Source organism: Lycorma delicatula, chromosome 10 (genome assembly GCF_047948215.1).
Source record: "Lycorma delicatula isolate Av1 chromosome 10, ASM4794821v1, whole genome shotgun sequence".
Lineage (NCBI taxonomy): Eukaryota > Metazoa > Arthropoda > Insecta > Hemiptera > Fulgoridae > Lycorma > Lycorma delicatula.
The window spans coordinates 82,395,084-82,420,015 of record NC_134464.1 but is presented as its reverse complement, the minus strand read 5'-3'; the positions used below and the strand labels follow the sequence as shown (position 1 = coordinate 82,420,015).

General features: G+C 28.2%; 1 protein-coding gene and 1 long non-coding RNA gene across 3 annotated transcripts; one reads left to right on the top strand and one right to left on the bottom strand.

The window, feature by feature from the left end:
* Positions 1-216: 216 nt before the first annotated feature.
* Positions 217-19,033, top strand: LOC142331247 (ecdysteroid-regulated 16 kDa protein-like). Its single transcript, XM_075377007.1, has 4 exons — positions 217-327; positions 7,237-7,350; positions 8,940-9,115; positions 17,566-19,033. Exons 1-4 carry the CDS (start codon positions 237-239, stop codon positions 17,647-17,649), a joined length of 465 nt encoding a protein of 154 aa, XP_075233122.1. The 5' UTR covers positions 217-236; the 3' UTR covers positions 17,650-19,033.
* LOC142331248 (uncharacterized) lies at positions 18,797-23,825 on the bottom strand. Of its 2 annotated transcripts, XR_012757931.1 has the most exons (3): positions 23,705-23,825; positions 19,226-19,362; positions 18,797-19,123 (listed from the first exon to the last, which is right to left on the bottom strand). It is a non-coding gene; the product is annotated as an uncharacterized LOC142331248 (long non-coding RNA). The 2 variants fall into 2 exon arrangements; XR_012757930.1 differs by lacking the exon at positions 18,797-19,123 and having other exon boundaries at positions 19,189-19,362.
* Positions 23,826-24,932: the final 1,107 nt, after the last annotated feature.

Here is a 24,932-nt window from a genome sequence, read left to right as displayed (position 1 = left end):
TAATGTAGCCTGTTCATCATTAACCTAACTAATATGTATTAAATATACTGTAAGAGATAACCAATCTATCTTTTACTTAATTATACTTATACAAAAACAAATTAATGAGATAACACATTATTTAGAATGATTCATATCAGTAAGACAAATGATATGTTATCATTAAAAATATTGTCTATTTTTAATCACTATTATTATAACCATTTTTTATGTAATAGTATTATTTAACATTTACAATGGGAATAATTTTAAAAGAGTGTATTTCAGTGTTTTTATCAATAATTTTCTTATTGGCTGTATGCTTAGGAACAAATATAACAGATTGTGGTATGTATTTGAATTTGTACATTTATTTTATGTTTATTTAAAATAGTTTAACAAAAAAGTATTCATTATTAAATGTATAGTAATGATCAGTGATAGAAAATATAAATGAATTCTAACCAAACCCATGATGTACTAAATAAAAATTTTTGATTTAAAAGAAGATATTAATTACTTACTTTCAAATTACATGATAATCATTCTTTCAGAGGATATTTCATTGCTAATTATGTAATTCCTCATCACTGCAGTTACCTGTAGTATTTTAATGGAGCTCATTTTGAAATCATTAAAAAATCTAGTGTATAGTAGAACATTATATTTGAAATATGTTGTGTTTGTATGGTTCATATTAATTTTTCAAGTGTATCATGATCACATTTTTAATATGCTATCTAAAAATCTTTTCCAGTCATGGTTAATGATTTTGTATATAAATCAATAGTTTCATGAGATGATTCTAATGTGTGTGCAGTACCTTTATGTGTTCTTTATGATTTTGTATAAGTGTGCTTCTAGTCTGTCTGATTTAGTGAAATTGATATAGTATAATTTTTATGCTTCTAGGTTGTTGTGTTTGTCAGTGTGTATGTATATTTTATTAGTTTGCTTATATATTTTCTGTGAGTCTAAAAAGTGAAGTAGTTAATAAATACCCTGACTGAAAAATTGTCAGAAATTTTGTACAATTGTTTGTTGATATATATTTTCTTTCATTAGATGTGTTGCCATTTCAACTTTTGTTTTTTTTTATTTGTATTTACTTATATTAATGCCTCATCTATTCAATCCTCAAAATGTTCAATTAGTTTGCATTTTTTGTGAATTGTTTTGTATGATTTTTCTCTTTGATAATTTTTACTTCCTTGTACGAAGTAAAGTAAGTATTGTGATCGCGAAAAATATCGGTTTTTAGATTTCAACTGAAATATCCATTTTGACTAGTTTCGGTGTGACGTCTGTACTTACGTACGCGTATGTTTCTCAAATAACTCAGAAACGATTAGCCATGGGATGTTCAAATTTTGGATTTAGTACTGTTGTAACATCTAGTTGTGCACCTCCCCTTTTTACTGCAATCGACTGAACCAAAAGTCTCAAAAAGCCCAAAATCCAAAAAAAATTGGATTTCGGACTTTTTCTTAATTGCAGTAATTAGCCCTCATTGAGAGCTTTTCAATGATTTTTCATAAGTGGTATGTATTTTTATTAGTTCCAGAGTTATAGCCAAATAAAATTTTAATTAATGAAATATTTGGATCTTACAGGGGAAGGCACATCGGTTCGAATCTACATCAACTTTTTTTTTATTTTAATATATTGATTTATTAATAATTATTAATCCGTGATTGCAAAAAATCGTTTACAATATATAATTAATAATAATAACAATAAAAAAAGTATGAAAGAAACCAGAAGTTATTAGTGAAATAAAATTTTATGTACTTTTAAAAATGTGTGTATCTAATTTAATAGGCATTACGTATGTGTACATGTAATAGATTTGGTGAAACATCTAATTATTTAAAATTAATTGAAAATTATATTTTAGAATTCTATTATTTTTTTATTTTTCTAGTTTAATTTCTGTTCAATTTTATTTAATTATTCTGGCATTTCTGTTTAATTGTATCTACATTAATGTTAAGTACAGAGTGACTGAAAAATAGAACAACATATACACTGAGGCATACTTGCCCGATCTTTAATAAATTACAAAAAATTCTTATTTTTTAGTTCATTACTCCTCTTATATTGCGGACAATATTTTCCCTAAGTCGGAGTTGATCATTTCGTTAATTTGTTTTTGTTGCTGATCATTTACTCGCTCTTTGGTTTGATATAATTCTTTTGATCTTAATTTGGTACTCATTCTTTAGTTTTCGAATTTTCTCTTTATATTCATCATCCATTCTTAATCTTTTTTATTCTTTCCTTAGTATTAACGTTTTCGTCCTCTTTATATTTATCATCTTCTCTTAATATTTTTATTATTTCTTTGGTTTTAACATTTTCTTCCTCGTTATATTTATCATCTTTTCTTAATGTTTTTATTCTTCTTTGTTTGCCTTTTTTTTAACTTTCTTTTTTTAAATCTAAATATATTGATTTATTAATAATTATTAACCCCTGATTTAAAAAAAATATATACATTAAATAATAATTCAATAGCAATAAAAAAATGAAAAAAATCAGAAGTTAATGAAATAACATTTTATATACTTTTAAAAATGTGTTTATATAATTTAATAGGCGTACAAGGAAGTCATGTGGTGTCCACATCAGATTTTTTTATAAACTTATGAGTGGGTATTGAGGGGCAGCTGTATCTGGAAGATGGCTGGATTTCATAAAAATTAAATTTGCGAATATTTTTTAGCTTTGCTAAAAATAATACCATTGATAAAACTTCTCCTTACCAAAGCAATATGACATCCACATGGCTTCCTTGTCATGTGGTAATATTGTTCATGGTAATTTACGACCGCAGTTAGAAGATCGAGCGCAAGCGGCCTTATCAACTGCGGACGGCTGGATGGACATTCTAAATTTAAAGATTTCTGTGTCCAAGACGAAATTTATGTTTCTCAAGGGTGCAGACAAATTATCGTACAGTCGAAACCCCCAAACTAACTATAAAGGCTGTGTAATCAGCCGAGTGAGAGTTCAAAAGTACCTAGGTGTTTTGTTTGATGAGAAGTTGCTGTTTAGCAACCATTAGGCAAGTATTGGCGGACGCCGCGCCGTCTCAGTGATGTACAAACTTAGTGCTCGGAAGGACTGTGGGTTGTCTGGCCGTCAAATATACATGGTGTACCGAGATGTCTTCGAAAACATGACCTCATACGCGGCGCCCGTTTGGGCGCATAGGTTGGATATGAATAGAGCACTTGTTCAAAATTTAAGGAGTGCCGAGCGCAGAGCCTTAATTGTATGCACTGGTGTTTTTAAAACAACCTCCTACGAGGCTACCACCGTATTGGGAGAGGCTCTCTAACTCGATTTAGTAGTGAAAGTTCGGACAGCCGTGTGGATATTGAGAAGAGGCCGGGAGGCCAAGGTATTTGGAATGCGGTTTCGGGGCGGGCTAGTACCTGAACGGAAAGGTGATCACAATGCACACAATTATGTGTGTCGCACTGCTATGGTCTTATATCTCAAGATTAACTTCAAATTTGGTTCAAATATTTCTATACGTGGAGGCCAATATCTGTTTCGGATCCGCCTGGCAGCTGATGAACTGTGCGTCTACAGGGAGGTCTAGTCAAATGAATACCAGATGTTTAACTGCCCTGTTCTCGGGAAGGGGGGTGGCAGAGATCGGGCCACCCTGGAACTTAGAGGTCAAAAGGAAAACTGGTGGCGAGAACTGCATTGCCGGACCGTGTGGGAGTTCCTTGATGCGGTTGCTACGTTCAACTGACATCAGTAGTTTACTTAAGGGAACGATTCCTACCGCACTGCTATCGGAAGCTAACCTAGAGGTATATGGCTGACCACCAGCCAATTAAGGCACCAAGGGCTTTAATATGGTGGGCAGGTACTTTCTGGCATTCAGCGACCTAATCGTGGCAGCTAATTGCTGTCTAGACAAAGTAAATTTTAATTTATGGATGTCATATAAATTTTTAGTAGCTGACGGGGTGCGCCTACCATTTTAGTAAATATATGACAAGTGAGCGGTTCGGACACTAAGCCGGTGGTGTATGGCACTGCGCTTGTTAGGTAAGCTCTAGGAGCTATTTAGGACACTGGTCGCTAAACTGTTTCGAGGCTCAGTAGCCATTTGTGGTACAGACATTCGGTCTTATGCTTTAGGGCGACCGAATGCGGTTGTGGCGGGAGAAATGCTAAGCAAACCATTAGTGGTTTTTTGAACGAGACATACTCGTCGTCTGAGGTGTCTCAGTGTACCGTTTGGAGTTCACAGATGTCCCATGTTCCAGATACTCAGTCAAATAACGTGTTTGACGTCCCAAATCATCGTCAAAAGGAGGTTCTTCGCTGAGGCTTAAGTTTTCAATTTTTTGGGCTTTGGCATTTCGTAATGTTTGTATTCCATGCTTTACCTTCTTTCTTCCGGGTCGTAATGATGTACCCAAGTCTCATCCTCGGTCACAATATTGAGAAGGAAGTCATTTCCTTCGGCAAAGGTTCTTCGAAACATTCGACACGACGCTGCTTGTGTTGTCCGTCAATTTGCGCGGTACTCATCATGCACAGATTTTACGGTAACCCAGTTGCTCGATAATATGGCATACTCGTTCTTTCGATATGCCTGACTGAATAGCGATGCGTTGCTGAGTGATTCGCCGGTCACTTTGAAGCAAATCCACTTCAAAAGAAAGGAGGAGGGTCCACCTCCTTTCGATGTTTCTCGTCAGTCACAGATACTGGTCGTCCACTGCGAGGTGCATCCTTAATTATCGCTTTACCAGCTTCATATTCGCGAAATCTCAACCCTCACCTTTTCACAGTACTCCTGTCAACAGTTTCACTACCGTAAACCACTTTCAAAAGATGAAAAATATTTTTAAGATTCACACTTTCTGCTGTTAAAATTTCGATCACTGCGCGCTGTTTGTACCTTGTTGACATATTGACCGTATTCGACTCCACTTTAATTACTACTGAAAACAAACCGGTAAACGGATTTCAACGCATTATCGCAGGTTTCTAGAGGGATATTTTAGCTATCATGTGCTGCCACGCCCAACTCGATAATACCTTTTGTCTGCGTGTAGCACGCTAGTGTGCAAAATTTATCAGCCGAGCCTCGTAATTATTAATAAATCAATATATTTAAATTAAAAAAAAAATTTAGAAAAAAGATGAAGTCTGATTCGAACCGATCTGCCTTCCCCTTGTAAGATCCAAATATTTCATTAATTAAAATTTTATTTGGCTATAACTCTGGAACCAATGAAAATAAGTACCACTTATGAAATATCATTGAAAAGCTCTCAATGAGGGCTTATTACTGCGATTAAGAAAAGACCAAAATCCAATTTGTTTTTAATTTTGTGCTATTTAGACACTTTTGGTTCAATTGATTGCAATCAAAAGGGAAGGTGCACAACTAGATGTTACAACCATTACAAATCCAAAATTTCAACATCCTACGACTAATCATTTTTGAGTTATGGAGATTCATATACATACGTCACGCCAATTTTAATCAAAATGGATTCAGGGATGGTCAAAATGGGTAATTCCATTGAAATCTGAAAACCTAAATTTTCTGCGACCACAATACTTCCCTTACTTCGTGCAAAGAATTAAAAAAGGATTCAGTTACATAATCATTGTTAATATTAATGTCATTTGTCATAATTGTGATTTGGAATTTGTTGGCTGGTTCTTGCGTAATTTCTGTTAAAGGGTAATCTAAAATCTTGTTAATGATATTGTGTTACTATTGTCTAACTTGATTAGAATGGTGTTATCTATTTGTACTTTTGGTTTTAATTACTTATTCATTACAAAGTTCAGGTATTGTTTTATTTTATTATTTAATGGGTTATGTCTTTTTATTTTGTGATGTAAGTTGTCTGAAGATGTCTGGAAAATAACCATATTTGTGTTATATATCCCAATTTACAACTTTCTTTAGAGTCTGTAACTTCCACACACCATTATATAAACAAATCTACTAAATCTTGGTGTCTTGTGCCTTCATAATTTATCAGCCCTTCTAATTTTCAATATGCTACTTAAATCAATTTCAAGAGACTGTATTGTTTTTCTTTCTGCTTTTATTATTGTATAAATTTTGCTACTATAAAATTCTACATTTCACATAATGTTTTTTACTTTATCTTAATACTTGTATTTATTAATCCCTCATTTCCTTGCTTTCTGTCACATTTCAATAAATTTTTTTCTAATTGATTTTTGGTTTTTGCTAAAATGACAATGTCAGTGAATCTCAACATTTTTATCTGTTTTTGAATAGTTACACTACTCTCAAATCTGTTCTTCAATTCATGTATTGATTCTTTACACACAGATTATAAAATAGTGAGAAGAAACTTTACCCTTTGTCTCCCAACTATCAAAATCATAGCTTGTCTTTCTTTCTTTTTCTATTCTTATCTTGTAACTTAATCTTATTACAGATTGTATATGTTTTCTTTTACTACACTTCAGTCCGTATTTCTTCAAAATTTTAAACATTTTATTCTATCATATGTAATAAAACTGCTTCTCCAGATCTTCAATTGCAATTTAGGTGAGTTATTCTAATTAAGCTCATTTTCTAAGACAAGTCTTTGGGCCAGAATGGCTTCCAGTGTCTCCATCTTCTTCTTGTAACCAGACTCGTCATCACCTAATGCACCTTCCATCACACATTTTATTTATTTGTTAACTCTACTCATAGTTGAATGTATGGGTTGCTGATCTAATACTGTGATTATACTAAATAACTGTGATAAGTACTAAATGACAAGATACAATTCAAACAATACTTCTAAATATATGCAACATTGTAGATATATTCCTCCTTAACTCAAAAATATTAAAAATAATAACAGATATGAGAACAGCAGCATCAGTCATAGAAGATCACAACAGTGACTGAAAACATCATGATGAAACTTTTGAAAAAATTATGAATTTGATTTGGTTTGTTTAAAAAATTATTTGTTTTAATCATTTTTCTTTACTAAAACATAGCCATTTTATGAGTTCTTCCAAAACTTTGGTAAATTTTAATCTATTGCTCTTAATACATTTTATGCTTGAAGAAAATCATACAGATAATTTGTAGACATCCAGAATTTTATGATACTCAACAATTAAAAAAGTTTGATAAGTTTATAAAACGATTTTTTTTTTTTTTTTTAATTTAAAACATCGTTTGTACATGGAAACTGTATCTGAAAAATGTCTTTCTTTAAAAATTTACAGGTTCAAATGGTGAACTAAATTATATTAATTACACTGGTTGTAGAAATATCAGTGAAGAAGCTTGTCATATAGAAAGAGGTAGTAATGGAACATTCACTGTTGAGTTTACACCAGGTATACAATTGACTAACTTAATAGAAAATATATCTGTACATTTTATTTTTTTAAATTATTTTTCATAATATCAATTTTAAAATTCTTGTCTTATTTGTTTCATTTAATGAAAAATAGCAGAAGCAATTTTAACAAAATTTTTACAATACCTTTATTTTTTATTTGTTTTTGGTTGATGCATAACCTGTTTTACTGAATAATCTCGAAGTTTGTGCGAAGGAATATGGAAAAGAAAATTTTATAGTCTGAAAAATTCCATGCTTGATTAAGATTCAAACCCAGAACTCGAAGAAAAAGCTAATAATCTTTAGTTTAATCTCTTAAACAGTATAATAAAAAATAATAATATAATAAATAAATAAAACTGATTTTGTATACATATTTATGCTTTTGTTCAGTAAGTGTCATGTCATTATGTTGTTAAAGATTGAGTTGATAAAATCTTGATGATTATTATAACAATCATTCAACCTTTTACAATACAATGATTTCATGAAGAGTAATTGTAATACTCTAAAAAAAGGACAGCTGTGATCAAAATATACATACATTCAAAATTAATCTAGTATTATTTATTTTAATATAGGTTGTTTTTTTATAATTAAGCAAATTTAACATGTTTAAAAATAATTTATCATAATGATGAGATTATGACCTCAAAGCATGAAGTTACTTTAATATGCAAATGAATGTGCAAGTCAGATCCAAAAAAGAGAAAAAAATACAATTTGGAGACAAAATCACCAAATTTAAATCATATAATATAATTTTTTTAAAGAAAACCAAACCAAAGATATAAACCACAAGAAATTTTTAAAAAACTACTGATGTAAATTGACCTTTCTTTTTCATCTTAGAATGGATAAATACAATGAAAAAGTTTACTGGAAAATTCTAAAAACTGTACAGTAATTACTGACTAGCTATACATAAAAAAAAAGAGAGCTAAACATCCTAACTGTGACAGGAAAAACCATATAGTGCAGGCAAATCCACAACAGGATCCTAGTTTATTATATTTAAAAAGAAAATATATTTAAAAACGTTTATAATTCAAAATTTAAAAAAATAAAAATCTATGCTCCTTACTTTTGAGCATATTCATAAATGAAATATTCATAAGAATTATGAGACAATGGTGTTTAAAATATCTAATAGCATGACAATTTAAAAATCTTAATTTTATCTGTACATAATTTATGGATGGTCCATTACTAAACAGTTTGTTTGTCCATTACTAAACAGTTTGTATTGGTTAATATAAATTATGGTAAATAAACTTAAACTCATGACGGTGGATTTTTTTTAACAATTTGAAATTGTTATTTCCATTGTTCTCCTTTAAAATTCGCTTAGTTTTTGCTGCTTGTATTTTTTCATTCACAAAGAATTTTGTTTCAGTTTATTTTGTTTTCTATTTGAAATAAATAATATTATTATGTGATTTAAATCAATCTCTTTTAATAATCAAAAACTTACTTGATTTCCTTGAAAGAAAATTGGAAATTTTCTTACTTGTTAATAAAAATTTTAAATGCAAATAATAATTTTCTTACGTTTAATTCAGATAAGAATTTTTGAATTTTAAGTTGAACAGGTTTATGCATTAACAGTAAAAGCAGTTGGTATTCTTGGTGGAATGGAACTTCCTTTATACATAGATAACCCAGATGCTTGTTTAGAAAATGGAATTACATGCCCTGTACCAGCAAATGCAAATCAAACGTACTCTACAGACTTACATATTAGATCTTCTTTGCCAAAAGTAAGTAATTAACTAACATTATTTTGTATTGAAAAGAAAAAAAATAATTATGCTAAATGTTAACTGAAGAATATTTTAAAAAAGAAAATACTCATTCAAAAAATTATTTAAAATCTAAAATTGAACTGTCATGTCAATAATCAAACAGTTATTATTAGCAGGTATTGCTATATAAAAAAAATTAAAACAATTAAAAAAATCTATTTATTTTGTTACTCAACTACAATTACTTATAAAAGATGAATTTTGTAGCTACCAAAAAATGACAACCTGAACCCAGAACCCTTTAGATGAAAGGCAGATATGCTATCACACCACCACAGAAGGTTGATGTTGAATGATAATTATGTGAAGAATAATTAATAACTAATAAATTCTAAATACGAGTAACTTATCAAAATTATAAAATGGGTATTTTTGTACTTTGCTAAAAAAATAGAAATTATTGTTGTCAAAGAAATGAAGTAGCTGTTTAAGTAAACAGCTACTAAGGTAAGTTAAAAATTTATTGTAAGATAGGTATTGATAGCGTGCAAGAGATATTTCTTTAAGAGATTAATAAATTTTGTTTAAGGAAAATAATATGTAATTGGTCTACGTTTCATGCAATGTCTATATTTTTCCAATAGAAGTATTATATTAGTATAAGTAATATGAGGTCATAATGGGCAATCCAGATTGGAAGTTTAATGATTGTTTTATAATGTTGCACAAATATTGTTTATTTATTATTATTGCTATTCTTCACTACCATCATTTATTTTAAGTATATGGTATTTTCTTCTATACCGACATGACCATTTCATTTTACATTAAAAAAACTTTTGTAAACAACTTTTTGTATTTCCAAATTAATTATTTGTAATCATTATTAAATCTATCTATTACACTCTTTTCCTAATTTATTTAAGTCTCCTTCTAATGTAAGAATTCAAAGTTCTTACTTCAATTTATAAAAGTAATTATAATATATTTTTAAATAGTGAGAATTATTTCTCAAAAAAAAAAAACAATAATTTCACATATGGGTTGAAAAAGAGGCCTGTGTTACCATATTAACTAACATTATTGTAATTAACATAATTAACTAACATTACCTTTTTTAAATTGTATGAGTTTAAAATGCAAATTATTTCATAGAATATAGGACTGTCACATCATTTTATCCAGTAAAATTGTAACATACTATATATTTTAAATAATTTTTTAAAGTTTGCTAAAATTCTAATTATTTTTTTTTTAAACAATGTTTTTTTTATTTTATTTTAACTATAATTCCTGTTGAACCATTCATCAGAAAATGATGAAATTTACTCATATACGTTCCTTTATTACACTAATAAATAATGTTGTTTGTTTATACTTACAAAAGCTAAGGAAAACAAGGTAAGTTAAGGTAAGTATACAGGTATTTGTTTCCCAACATTCATGCTGGTATAATGAAGTTATATATCTGACATAGAAACTTTTTGGTCTAAAGTAATTTCTATGTATATACTGCAAATAAATTTAGAAAAAAAGATTGAATCTACTTTGTATGAAAAAATATATGCCGATCTGAGCACAGATGGTCGTTCACCTTTTATATGATCCCTGCTTATTCAACCCTTCATGTTGTTCTGATATTACACTACTAGCGATACAAAAACAGATATAAATTTTTGTAGATACAAACCCCTATAGAAGCCCTACCCCTTAATTGTATCAACAGGGATTGGATAAAAGGCTAAGAATAAACTGCCATTATATAAAAAAACGTTCTTCTATTCCACTCTTGTCTAACTTTCCTCATGAGACAATGTTGTGATTCACTAGAGGAAAGGGCACACATATATAGTTCATGAAAGAACAGAAGCCTTGTCTTTTCAAAATGATTTTTTGTGTGGTTTGGCCACTAAAAATATCAACAGTATTCTTTCAAGTAAACAACGCCTATCATTTTTAATTTTAATAATCTATAGGAGCCAGTTAATTGAGTGTAGCTTTGACCAAGAGCATTTTATCTTACTTCAAACATTTCAGTCTCCAGAATTCTACTACCTGAAACATTTCAGATATTTGGAACCATCTGTTTGTAAAGAATGTAGTAATCATACCACAATGTAGTAATCTTATTCAAATCCCAAAAAACTAGTCTTCTTAAATACAAGTAAAAACAATGAGTCATAGTTTTCTGTTCCATAAATTTATAATTTGTAACTTTTTATCATTGCTTAAGAATACCAAACTGTCTCAGATTACAAAATTGTTAAATAAAATTTTAACAAAAAACTGTAAAGTATAGTATACAAATAACACAGTATTTCAATTTATAATAAAAAAAGAAACAAACAGATTTAAGTACCCATATACTGCATAATGTAAAGACTGAACTGCAAAGCTAATAACAAAAGAATTTTAAAGGGATGCTTACTAACAACAAACAGTTTAAAATCTTAATTAACATGAAAATCTATATATTAAAATTGTGTAAAGTCAAAAAGAAAATAGATAGGTAAATAAATTGCATTTATATTTTACCAATAAATATGGAGGGAGTGTACGTGCTGTCTGCAAAATGAAATTTGTTAAAACATATTTTGAGCATGTAAAACACAGTTATCCAGTATGTATCACAAACAACAGACCCAAAATAACATCTTTTTCTTTGTATTTTGTCATTAATTACATCAATTAAGATAAGGTTCTATTAAACAAATATACTTTAACTTTGTTTTCCCATATGATCACCTTCAAAACTATTGTTAAAAAGTATTTATCACTAGTTATTTTTTTGTACAAATTAAGTTACAAATAAGATAAAGATCTGAAAGATACAGTTGTATTATTCATGTACTTAAATTTTGTAATCATAATCCTAACATTTAAATTAAATTATTTTTCAATCCCTTGTTATACTAGATATGTTACGTATTTATCAACAAATTTGAAGCTTGAAAATTCATAATAAGTGTTAAAAATAAAGGGTTGTTTTATTTTATTCTTCAATAAGTTATTTGTCAACTTCCATAATTTAATTTTATTTCATTTTTAAACTTCATCTTCAAAGTTTTAAAGCAAAACCAAAGAAAAGACTATTTTTTTATTTTACAATGTAAATCAAGTTAATGGACATGTAGACAGTAAGAAAGCTATAAAAATATTCCTTTTTAGCTATCTTCTGAAATTAATCTTGGAATGCTTGAATCAAGAATTTTCCTTTTATAAAAATTTTTTCAAGTAAGAATTACCAGTATTTCAATCATAAAATTGTAGTAATTTAAAATAAAATTACAAGTGCTATGTTAGTTTTTAAGAGTGAATTAAGAATTAAGTTAATAAAAGAATCCTTTTTTAAATAACTAGAATTTCTGATATAGAAGGAAACTGTAATCACATGATCTTTTTTACAGCACCCATGAATAAAAATATAACATATGTAACTGTTTTAAACAATTCTAAGATTTTTTTTCAGGCTCTGTAAGAAAATTTGTTAATATATTTAACGTTTGTATATTTGTAGTTCTTTTTACATTTATATAAATAAAACATATAATAAAATAATTATTATTAAGTTTTAAGCTTTACTTTGAACAAACATTATTATCATATTTCATATTTATTTTTAATCAGTTAATGAACAGTACATATTTATTATTTAATAATGTTACATATGAATTATGTGAAATTTTTCCAACTAAAAAAAATCTGATATGGATACCACATGACTTCTTTGTACGCATATTAAATTACATAAACACATTTTTTGCTGCACTTCATTTAAACTTATTTAATTTAAAATGAAACAAATTTAAAAGTACACATATGTAATGCCTATTAAATGACATACACACAGTTTTAAAAGTACATAAAATTTTATTTCACTAATAACTTCTGGTTTCTTTCATACCTTTTTTTTATTGTTATTATTGAATAATTATTTATTTTTACAATCACGGGTTAATAATCTATATAAAGAAAAATGTAAATGTTTGTTTGTTCAAAACTCTAAATCTCCAGAAGTTCTTCACCGATTGCTTTGAAATTTTGATACAACACTGCATTCGAATACTTGCGTGTTTTTATATAACTACTATTTATATACCCAAGATGTCACACCTGTGACACGTAAAAACATGTTTTTTTTTAAAAAAAACAGTGCTATCTGTTGGACATAAAAACAACACATGCTATACTAAATATTTTACGATTCCATTTCAATGTCTCCGATATGTGTGTCCATTACTAGTGGACTGATTTATGCGTGGGGGAAAAGGAAAAATTGATAAAGGTAAAAGGGAAGAAGGAGAAAATGGAAAAAAGAAAAACAGGGAAAAGGAAATGGAAAGGGAGAAAGAGGAAAGGGAATATGAAAAGAGAAATGACAGAAGGAAAGGAAAATGGGGAAAAGGAAAAGAGCATATGATAAAATGAAAATGGGAAAAGGAAAAGGGCATATGATAAAAGGAAAACGGAAAAGGGTAAAAGGAAAAAAGGGAATGGTTAAATTTTGTGAAGTTCCATAATGTTTATTTTGTTAATGTTTTATCAAACTTTCAATTGTGTTCATTTTATCTATATACATACTCAAATCTAGTAATAGCAAAGCATTGCCGGGTCTTCTAGTTATTAATAAATCAATTTTTTAAATTAAAAAAAAAAAAAGTTTAAAAATAAATTTAAAAAAGAAATTAACAAAAATAAGGTGATGAAGTCTGATTCGAACCGATGTGCTTTCCCCTTGATTCATACATTTCATTAATTAAAATTTTATTTGGCTATAACTTTGGAACCAGTGAAAACAAGTACCACTTATGATTATATAGTTGAAAAGCTCTCAATGAGGGCTTATTACTGCCGTTAATAAAAAGTTCATAATCAAAATGTTTTTGGATTTTGGGATCCTTTGGACACTTTTGGTTCAGTCGATTGCAGTCAAAAGGGGAGGTCCACAATTAGATGTTACAATTAGAGGTACACAATTGAGTTATGATACATATGTATGTACAGAGGTCACGCTAAAACTAGTCAAAATGGATTCAAGATGGTCAAAATGGATATTTCCGTTGAAATTTGAAAAACAAATTTTTTTGTTATTACAATATTTCCTTTACTTTGTACAAGGAAGTAAAAAGACAGTAATTTTACTCCAATTATTATTACTTCCTTGTATGAAGTAAAGGAAGTATTGTTTGGAAACAATTTGGGTTTCCAGATTTCAACCGAATTATCCATTTTGATTAGTTCCGCCGTGACGTCTGTACATACAAATGTATGTATGTGTAAGTATGCATCTCACATAACTCAAAACAGATTAGCTGTAGAATGTTGAAATTTTGAATTTAGGACTGCTGTAACATCTAGTTGTGCAACTTGTGATTGCAATCACAATGTGTTGTCCAACTTTGATTGCAATCCTACTGAACCAAAAGTGTCCAAAAAAGATTCTTTTTATTTACAGTAATAAGCAAGCCCTCATTGAGAGCTTTTCAACAACATATCATAAGTGCCAATCAAAATAAGTATTTTGATTGGTTCCAGTGTTACAGCCAAATAAAATTTTAATTAATGAAATATTTGGATATTAGGGGAAGACACATCAGTTTGAATCAAATTTCAGCTTCTTTTTTTTTCTAATTTAAATATATTGATTTATTGATAATTATTAACCTCTCATTGTAAAAATATTTTTACAATGAATAATAATTCAATATTAAAAAAAAAAATATGAAAAACTATCAGTAGTAGTTTTTAATGAAATAAAATTTTATGTACTTTTTATTTTAAAAACAATGTATAAATGTAATTTAATAGGTGTACAAAGTAGTCATGTGTTGTCCACATCAGATTTTTTCAGAAACTAATTCACAAATATTTATTTAAAATTTATGAAAATGTTATTAGTTTGTTACAGTCTTATTGTTTAACATGTTACTGGAAAAAAGTACATATTTGATGATTATAAAACAAAAGTTAACCATACAATTATAGTATTTTTACTTAATTATTTAATACTGCATAATAATATTTTCTACAAAATAGATGGGTTTTAAGATATTGATTTAAAAATATAAATGTTAGTTAAAATGGTAATACAAGATGAATTGTGCTGTTACTACTTACATTAAACAAATACCAACTTTGTCCAAAGCAGTAGAAAACATCTGAGTAGCCAGTGAAGTATAACTTAGTTCAGTGTGAACAGTCCTATACTGCATGTAAATCTCAAATGTTTAAATTTCCTTGTGGGTGAACAACTTCATAAAAATTATTGAGTCAGCTAGAGTTTATAAATTTCTACAATAAAATACAGATAAAATAAATCCATATGTTTTAAAAATCTTTTAACTCTTCTTTGGTTTTTGTGAAAATGCCATCTTTAATGAGTTTTAACTAATAAACACCTTCTTTTCTCATTGTTTAGTTACCCAACTCTCAAATTTGCCTTTCAACTCCAGAAATCTTTCTTTTGTGTTGAAGTTGGAAATGAGATTTAGTTACAAATCCTTGATTCACTTCATTTTGGATTACAACTTGTTTTTCTTTGTTTTTTTTCACTCTTTTAATCTTATTGCTGCTACCTGATTCTTGTAAAAATTGAATATTTTTTTTTCCCTTATATATATAAGTCCAGTTCTTCCTTAAATTTTTATTACGTTCTACATTACCAGAGATGCCTTCTCTACAGGTGCCAAATAGGAAGATTTTTTTTTTTAATCTCCAGTCTTAAATTATTGTAAGAACCGAGGACCTTCCTTTTACCATGCTTTTCCTGAAACTGAATCAGCTTTGTCTAGACTATATCTACCACCACATATTCTGTAGGTTTGTAAACTAACCTTATGAATATTTTCAGTGTGAGGTGTTAAATTGATAGTGCAGTATTTCTGGCACTTATATGATAAATTTTCTTTGGTATACTGATATACGAAAGGAAAACTCAAAAATTTTCAGTAGTTGGTAAAGCAGTTGTGTAGTTATTGATTTTCTCACTAGAGTGGTAGGAGAGAAAATGGCTGCCAATGAAAACAGGAAGCCTTTTTTGTGTTGGATTTATACGTCTGCCAGTCTGCTATCACTGTGCAATGTAATTTTAGAAGGAAGTTTGGTGAAGATGCACACCATGGGCTCAGTATCAATAAGTAGTAATCTGACTTTAAAGCAAGTGGATGCATCTGCAAGTGAAAGTCAACCAGTCATCCACCACTAAGTGAGGCAACTGTGAAGTTTAGGAGAGAGAGTTTTATACAAAGTTCACAAAAATCCACAAGTGGATATCCAAGCTTTAATTTTTCAATGTGATATGGCACCACTCTGTTTCTACTTAAATGTCAGATGTGAACTGAATAGACAATTAAGAAAGAGATAGCTTGGGTGTGCTGACCATGACAATGTGAACAAACATTCACTACTGTCCAATGCAAACACATTGGTCTCTACGTTTTCCCGACCTTAAGCCCTGTGACCTTTTTCTTTGGGGTTGTGTCAACAACACATGTATCAGGTACCTTTACCACCTAGCAACCAGGATGTTTGTGTTCACTTCACACATGTGATTTGATGGATAATACATCATTTTCACAGCCAGTAACGTAATAGAAGAGGCAAAGGGAGAAATAATATTTATTAAAACAATATTTACTAGAATATACAAATTTTAATAATCATTAACCTATATTTGTGAAGTCTTAACAGTGTCTACCAATTAATATTCCACCAATCATTTTACCATGTATCAATGTATATTGTATGTTTATCATGTTCCAACATTCTACCGATCAACAGTTGTACAATAACTGGTTAACTGATGTCCTTATTCCACCCTTATCTTACGACCAGAAAATGATATTACCTATGTCAGTGCTATATAAAACTATGGTAGAGGATAAAGGATTATGTTCATCTTTAACTGCAGCACATGTTTTTATATGTGATACACATGTGTCTTTAGTAAAAACTAAGGATTCATTTTTTAGGATGATATGAAATATTGTTTTGCAAAATTCCATATGAATATGATGTATCAAAGACCAACCTGCAGTAATGGAGAAGATTGTCATTGTTGTGACAATATGCTATCATGAAAAGACAGTTATTACTTATACCTAATCCTTACATACATTCTGAAACCTTTTGATAAAAAGCTAGAAATTTGGCTCTGTTACTGACTTAAACATTTTTGAAGACATATTTCAGAATTTCCCTTTAAACCACCTCTAAGATGGTGAAATAGAATTAAGAAGGGAATTTTCCTAAATTCTTGTTACTGTAAAAAGTATAAACATACCAAATATACTGTAAAATTAAGATATAACAAGTAATCAAAATAAAACATTAAATATTAATTCAAAAGAAATATTTTAATTAGCAGCTTAAAAAGTTATTATTCGATTAAACGTATTTAGGAGCCTTAGTTAAATGCAGTTAAATTCTTATAAAACTTTCTACATTTAAAATTATTTTATTTACAGTTAAGTGCACAAATAAGATGGAAGATGCAAGATCAGGCTGACAATGATGTTATATGTGTACAATTTCCAGTCGAACTTTGTTGAATTGTTTTATCACACTACAATCAAAAGGAGAATAAGTTCACACGTTCAGTACTTTTTTTTAATATATTCATTCACTTTTTTAACATATTTAATTATTAGATTCATTATAAAGATTATTACCTGCTCCTTTAAAAAAAAATGTTTATACACTTTATAAAATAGCTTTAGTGTTAATATCTGCAATGTATTAACATAAGAAACCAATGTAATGGTGCTTTTGTTAAAAAGGAGTGAAATTATCCTGAAAGAATCTGAAATTGTAAGAAGAAAAAAAGAAAACAGGCAGATTGAAAAAGAAAGGTACAATAATGTTCAAAAAATAGTGGATCCTTCTGATGTGAAGTTACATAACATTAGAGTAGAAGGGCATGGAACGCTTTCTAACTTTGAGAGCTGATGATGTAGGTAAATAAATCAGTTCATAGTAGTTACAGCTTAATTTCCAAATAAAAAATAAAATCATCAGCCTAGCTGTTTACTGAAAACATATTGATTCAAGGTTATTGCTGTCATCAAGAAATAGGATTTGTGAATGTTTTTCTTGTTTTTTCCTTTGTCTACTCAACGGTCAAATCTCCTTTCAGTAGGATTATATTTAAACACCCATTAACCAACTAATCTTCTTTCATAGTATCCAAATAATTAGTATATATAAAAGAATTTAACATAACAAATTTTATTTATCTGTAACAACAAAATTTTCAATAATATTTTTTAAAATGTATTTTTTTCTCACAAAATTTTAAGAGTAAAACAGCCTTATTTGAATCTTCAGACAGATTAGATTAAGTTAAGTTCACACTAATGAAAAATTGGTGATTATGCGTACACACGTAGAGTTAAATTAAAGGCAGAAGATGTAAAAAACTTAGATGATATCAATTAGAAAGTTATACATATAGAGGCTGTATAATAATATAACAAATAGTATACTACATGTAATGGATGGGGTAAAAAAGTAAATATTTCATTAAAAATCAGGATTAAGGAAACATATAATAATCTACTAGAGATTTAACCTGTTATAAGCCAGAGAGAAAGAGAAAGAAGTGATCTCAAGAAGTACAATTTGTTTGGAAAGAATTTCCTAAAAAAAAAATTTTTTAATTTCATTACTAAACATCTTTACAAATTTACAAGTGACCAGAGATGAATCCACTGTGACTTGTGGATTGAAATAAAAGGTTCCAAAGCTTTTGCATTTGGTATTATTTATCATATTTGTCCAGTTACTATAAAGAAATTATAACTATTAAGAGATTTTAATTAAAGGCTCTGCTTCCAATTAAATTTTAATGAAAATTGCATAGTATTAAAAGCACAAGTAACTTCAGAAGTTAATTTTGAAATCAATAGTTTTTGTACTTCTCCATATATTTTAATAAATGAAGTTTTTTTTACCATTTTTGTTCATTGCAAATTAATTTGTGATGTGAAAACTATGATGATTTTTTTTTCCTAGTAGATTGTTATTCTGAAAAAATAATAAAAAATAAAACTATATGAAAACAATTGTTAGGAATAAAATTTAAGTTAACATAATTTTAATTATTTTTAATTTCAAGATTCATATTACATGGCAGATCCATTTTGGACAGTATTTTCTGAAAAATTGGTGATTATGCGATGTGATTAATCTAAATCAAACCAATCTGTTTCCTTGCATGTTCCAGAATAACAGCTTCCTTCACAGCAATCTTCGATCTCTGTACACTGAAAAAAAAGATTTCAAGAAAGTAATTTTAGATAAAATAATCAAATTTAATGTTACAAGATTAATATATATATATATATATATATATAAGTTTATGTAACATAATTAGGCACTGTAATTAATGAAATTGTTTATGGCTCCATATATATTTTTTGATTCAGTTAATGAAGTGTTTGTACACTCATTACATGATGGTTAAGATTGATGCAATGATTACAAAAGGCGATGTAATAATATTGTAATTTATTTTAACAATCTTGTCTCCTTGGCAGTCAATTTTTTTTTCTCAGAAATTAAATTTTACTGCTGATATATCATATAATCTAGCAAAATATAATATAAACACTGCTCGTTAAATATTTTGATTGCAATTCATTAATGTTCTTTCTTAATAAAAAAAAATTATTTTATATATATATACATATAAAATAATTTTTTTATATAATAATTTAACTTATACTATAATAATACTTATATATATCTATATATATATATATATTTACTGGGAGTTAGATAAAATCATGGAGGCAATACATAAGCAAAGACTGGCTTTCTACAGACATCTGACAAGAATGGATTCAAACAGGCTTACAAAGAGAATTTTTGACATGTGTAATGGCGGCAAGGTAACGTTAATTGTCTCAAGCAAGTTAAAGAGCTTGATACCTAAGGATAGCAAACATAAATGTGATGATTTTAAACACAAAAGGGTGGTTAGGAAAAAATCTTAGAATTCAAAGGGATCCAGAAGGAGAAGAAAGAGTGCACTAACCTAAAGTGGTCAGAAGAAAGGAGGAAGCAGCACAGTGAAAGAATGGAGTATTGGAAAGCTAAAAAACTAGTCCAGAAATTAATTATTCTATGTGGTCCTACAAAGACAGGTGCCAAAAAAAAAATTACACAATGTGGACAAAGTAATGGAGGTATAAAAAGTAAACTGGGACAAACAGTAAGAGTTTTTATGAAAAAAAAGTCTGGCGATATGAAATATAGATCTAGAAATTAAAAAGATTTTTGAAAATAGTTGTGTGAAGTGTAGTGCTTTATGGTAATGAAATGTGAACAGCAGGAAAAATGGTAAGAAAAAGAATAGAAGTTTTTGAAAGTAATTTTACATTATCATGCTGAAAATTAAGTGGGTTGATAAAATTCTAAATGAAAAGGCCTTAACAAATAGGAAAGGAAAGAAGAACAGAATCGTACAAAGATGCAAACTAGATTGGTGGGCCATTTATTAAGACATCCAAGTTTAGTTAATTTGGAAATAGAGGGAAATGTAGAATCTACAATCTGTAGAGGAAAACAGTCTAATCCCAGAAATTTATATAAATGGAAGTGAAATTACAAAGCAGACTGGTTCTATAGTCTTCTTTCTATTTTATACACAAGTAAACTAAAGTAATAATGATTTCCTGGCAGTTAAAAGTTACTAATTTAAAAAAAAATAATCTCCCAAAGAGGAAATTATTTAATAGTAGTTGTTTTGGAAAGTCTTAATCATCTCTTTAACATGATGAGTTATCTACACGCAAAGGAATGTTTAAGAAAGTTAGTTCTTGAACATTTTCAGAAAAGTAAAATCATTATAGTCATATAAATACGCATAAAATTTACTGAAAGTAATTTCTTGTGAGAATATTTTTGTAACATGTACTATATAAAACAGCCTTAATTATATCTTCAAACTGTAGGAATTAATTTCTTGAAAATTCTACCAGATACATAATATAAAATCCATATCATTCCTTTTAATGTTTCTTTCCAATATTTCTTTTTTTTTTATAGCTACAAATAGTTAAGGTAGTGATTTGAAAAAACTAATTTACATGATTTAATTTTTATTAAATTTATTGAACCAATATAGCATTATGTAAAAGAATACAGATTGAACAGAAACATCAGTTGGTCATTTACTTTGAATCAATCTTCATTAGAAAAAAGTGTGCAGAATCAATCTTCATTAGAAAAAAGTGTGCAGAGAAACTGAAAGAGCAGAATTGACACATCAGAATTAATTGACCATTGATTAGTACCAATGAAATTTTAATAACAAGGCACAGGATGTTTAGTTATTTTTACCTAAAATAACATTTAAAAAATGGTAACATACTCATTTGCTGAATACTGTAACTTAGATTTCATTCTTTTGTTCCTCATAACACATTGGCTGCAGTATTTTTTTCATGCATTACAAGTGCTTATTGTCTGGTATTCACATTTTCACTGGTATGTTACAGGTCTCCTATGTCTTGTAAGATTTTACTTCTTTTAATGTTATCTGTTGGTTATTGATAGAACTATTTGTTACTTAGCAGTATTATGAGCTATACAAAAGTCTATTTTATTTAGAATCCAACTCTACGGATCCTAAGTGACTGATATCACACCAAAATGACAGTAAATTTTACCTTTTTTTACTAACTACCTAGGACCTGTACTATACAGAAGGGAAATCGAATTGAGGGGAGAATAGGATGCTTCATTGTAACCCGTACTGCTACCAAATTGATAAAATTTTGTTATACTTATAATAACTCATTTTTAACAATTTTTTGTTTTAGTAGTTACAAAAGAAACTATACTTCCATAAGGAGTTTTCAGTATTTCATTTTGATCAGAAAGACTTAATTTTTTAATTACTGCCATTATTATTAATATGTTTTACAAACAGTTTGTATTACTGTGCTTCTGATAAATGCCTACATTAATAACACTCCTTTAAGATTATGGTTTTAATGAAACATGATAACTAGAGCGTGAGTTGACTTTAGAACAAATATTTGTTCTAAAAATTTTAACTTATCAAAAATATAAATTTGAAAATAGAAACAAATATAATAATAATTTTTCGGTAAACACATTACCGAAGATGGGCTTAGCCCAAAAGTGCTTTGATAGAAGAGAAAAGTAAAGTAAGAGTGTTCTTTATTTCTGTACTTGTGGAGTGGCTGAATAAGTTTATATTTTGTAACTAGCCAGAATTTATCTGCAGAGGAAATATGGACTATAAAAATGTTAATTTAAATTGTAAATTGTAAAATTATAATTTAAATGTTAATTAAAACCTATATATATATATCATTGCCTTAATCTAGTACATTTAGTTACAACGTTGATTTAGAACTAATAATGGGGAACCGTGAAACTTTTAAATTATCAAATGGTTGACTGCAGGTGCCCCAATCACATAAATTAATATTTACATTGTGTCCCATAATGTTTGAAACTGTCAGTGTTTCAAATTGTTTAAGCCAAGAGGTATAACTTTTAAAGCCAAGAGGTAAGTTACTCCTCTGTGGGCCTTGCATAGAATTAAGGTACTTCAGAGATGTAGTAACCTTACCTAAATGAGTTTTATATTCCTAATACCTCCTGTTACAAGGGGGGAATCATGTCTTGACCTTGATTAAAGTATATAAAAATAAAAATAAGTAATTTTATTCTTATTTTTTTTTGCTTTCAATGAAAATTAAGCTTCAAAACAGAATCTGGAAAGAAACCAAATACCCGTAATGGATTTACTTCCTTGAGGGTTGAATGTGTGACTATTCGTAAAATGCTGATGATTTTGTCATCTTTCTGTAAAAGATTGTTGTTAGTTTGATGGATGTGAGATTTGTATCTTTGAGGTGATTGGCAAATGTTGACTTAATGATTCTAAGGAGAGCTTTCAAGTGTTCTTTATTTAAAAATTGTGTTCCATTTGATAAGGATTTCCAAACCTTTTTCATCTAATCACCTTTTCTGGATGAATATTTCTTCAACATTAACTAACCAGTATCTGGGATAGCCATATACCTATTATGTATTATTAAAAAAGATTTTATTATGAAGAATAGGTAAAAAAAAAAATAATTTAAATTAGCTGAAGCGAATCTATGATGTTAATAAAGCAAGTGGCCTGTTAATATTGGTAAATTCCTGGAGAAGTCAGGAAAATTATTTAACTCTTTACAAGATTTTTTTTATTTTCATTTAACAGGGACTTTAATCGGTCAGTTTTTTGATGCTGCTGCTGTATTAAACATTTTACCATAGTTTCCCTTTACCCATCAAGACAAACATTATGAAAATTCCTTTCTTTTATTTATAGATGTGGACCCTAGCAGTTCCTAAACATAATTTTTGTAATCTATAATTATGTTCCAAAAAGATTAAAATATTTATATATTTATTTATTATATGTTATACTAATCCAATAAATAAACAAAGAGAAATAGGGTTAATTAAAAATCCGTATTTTAGAAATGACAATATAGATTAAAATATTGACCTTTATGATTTTCACAAATATTACAAAATTCTGTACAAATGTATTTAAATTTAGTCATTATTACTCACACTGAATCCTAATGGAATGCAATCATAGTCATTTTCAGCTAAAGAGTAGTCAATTAATAATATTATTGAAATAAATAGCATTAGAAAAACTGTAAAACGTAAGAACATGATGGTGACTAATTGTTTGTCTTAAATTATCATTATTTATATACTAATATCTAATATGAAATATAAATTTATGTTATGGATTTGCAAGTATGATTTACTGCTTTTTTAGGAGTAAATCATACTTATAGTTGTCTATAAAAATTTTTATAGTTGTCTATAAAAATATCAATAATTGGATAGTAAAGGAATTAATGACTTGAGCTATATACAAAACTAATAGTGGGGATTACACAAATAAAATACATATGGATCTAATGGATCATATCTAAAATTCTACGTCAACCTATTTTTTTTATTTTGTTGGTTAAAAATTTATAATCCATTTTTGTAATAAAATTATTAAAAAGTCTAAAAGATTCACTTTCAAATTACATGGAAATTCTGTTCTTCAGAAGAACTGTTTGAAACAAACTACAAAGTTCCTTCTGTGGAACTTCACTGAATTTTACATATTTATGTTCAATAAAATTTCAAAAATAATTTATAGATACTTGTGATAAATAATAATGAATTATTATGGTTAATAATCTGATTATTCATGTACATACATTATGATAAAAATCAGAAATTAAATGATGATGACAACTGTTCTATAAATAGAAGATAAAGAAAATAAAATTTTGTATATTATTTGTTTGATGATTCAAAATTTTTTTAATGTAGATTAAAAGTCCAGTTTTGGACTTAAAAAAAAATTTGAATTAGTATGCAATAATAAAATTTATAAATTGAAATCTTCTTTTACTACAAATGAATGATGGCTTTTGTTAGATTTTACATATTGTTTTCTCAGTTCGGTATCAAATTTAAAGTATTTATTAATAGATAACAAAATTGTTCCTTTTATTGTCAAAAATATTTAAAGGTTTGTAGAAGAGCTGCTGCATTAAAATTGAAGTATGAAAAATTAATGATGATGAGGAAGAATTGAAGGGAACTTAAATTAAATATTTTAAATATTAAAATTAAAAATATTTTCAAAATTTAATAAATTGTGAGAAACCAAAAGAAACTTTTATTCTCAAAATTAACAACCATAATGCAGAAAAATTCACACCTCCAGGTTTGGATGAAATTCAAAATTTAATTATTGAACTTAAGAATAATAAAGGTTCTGAGG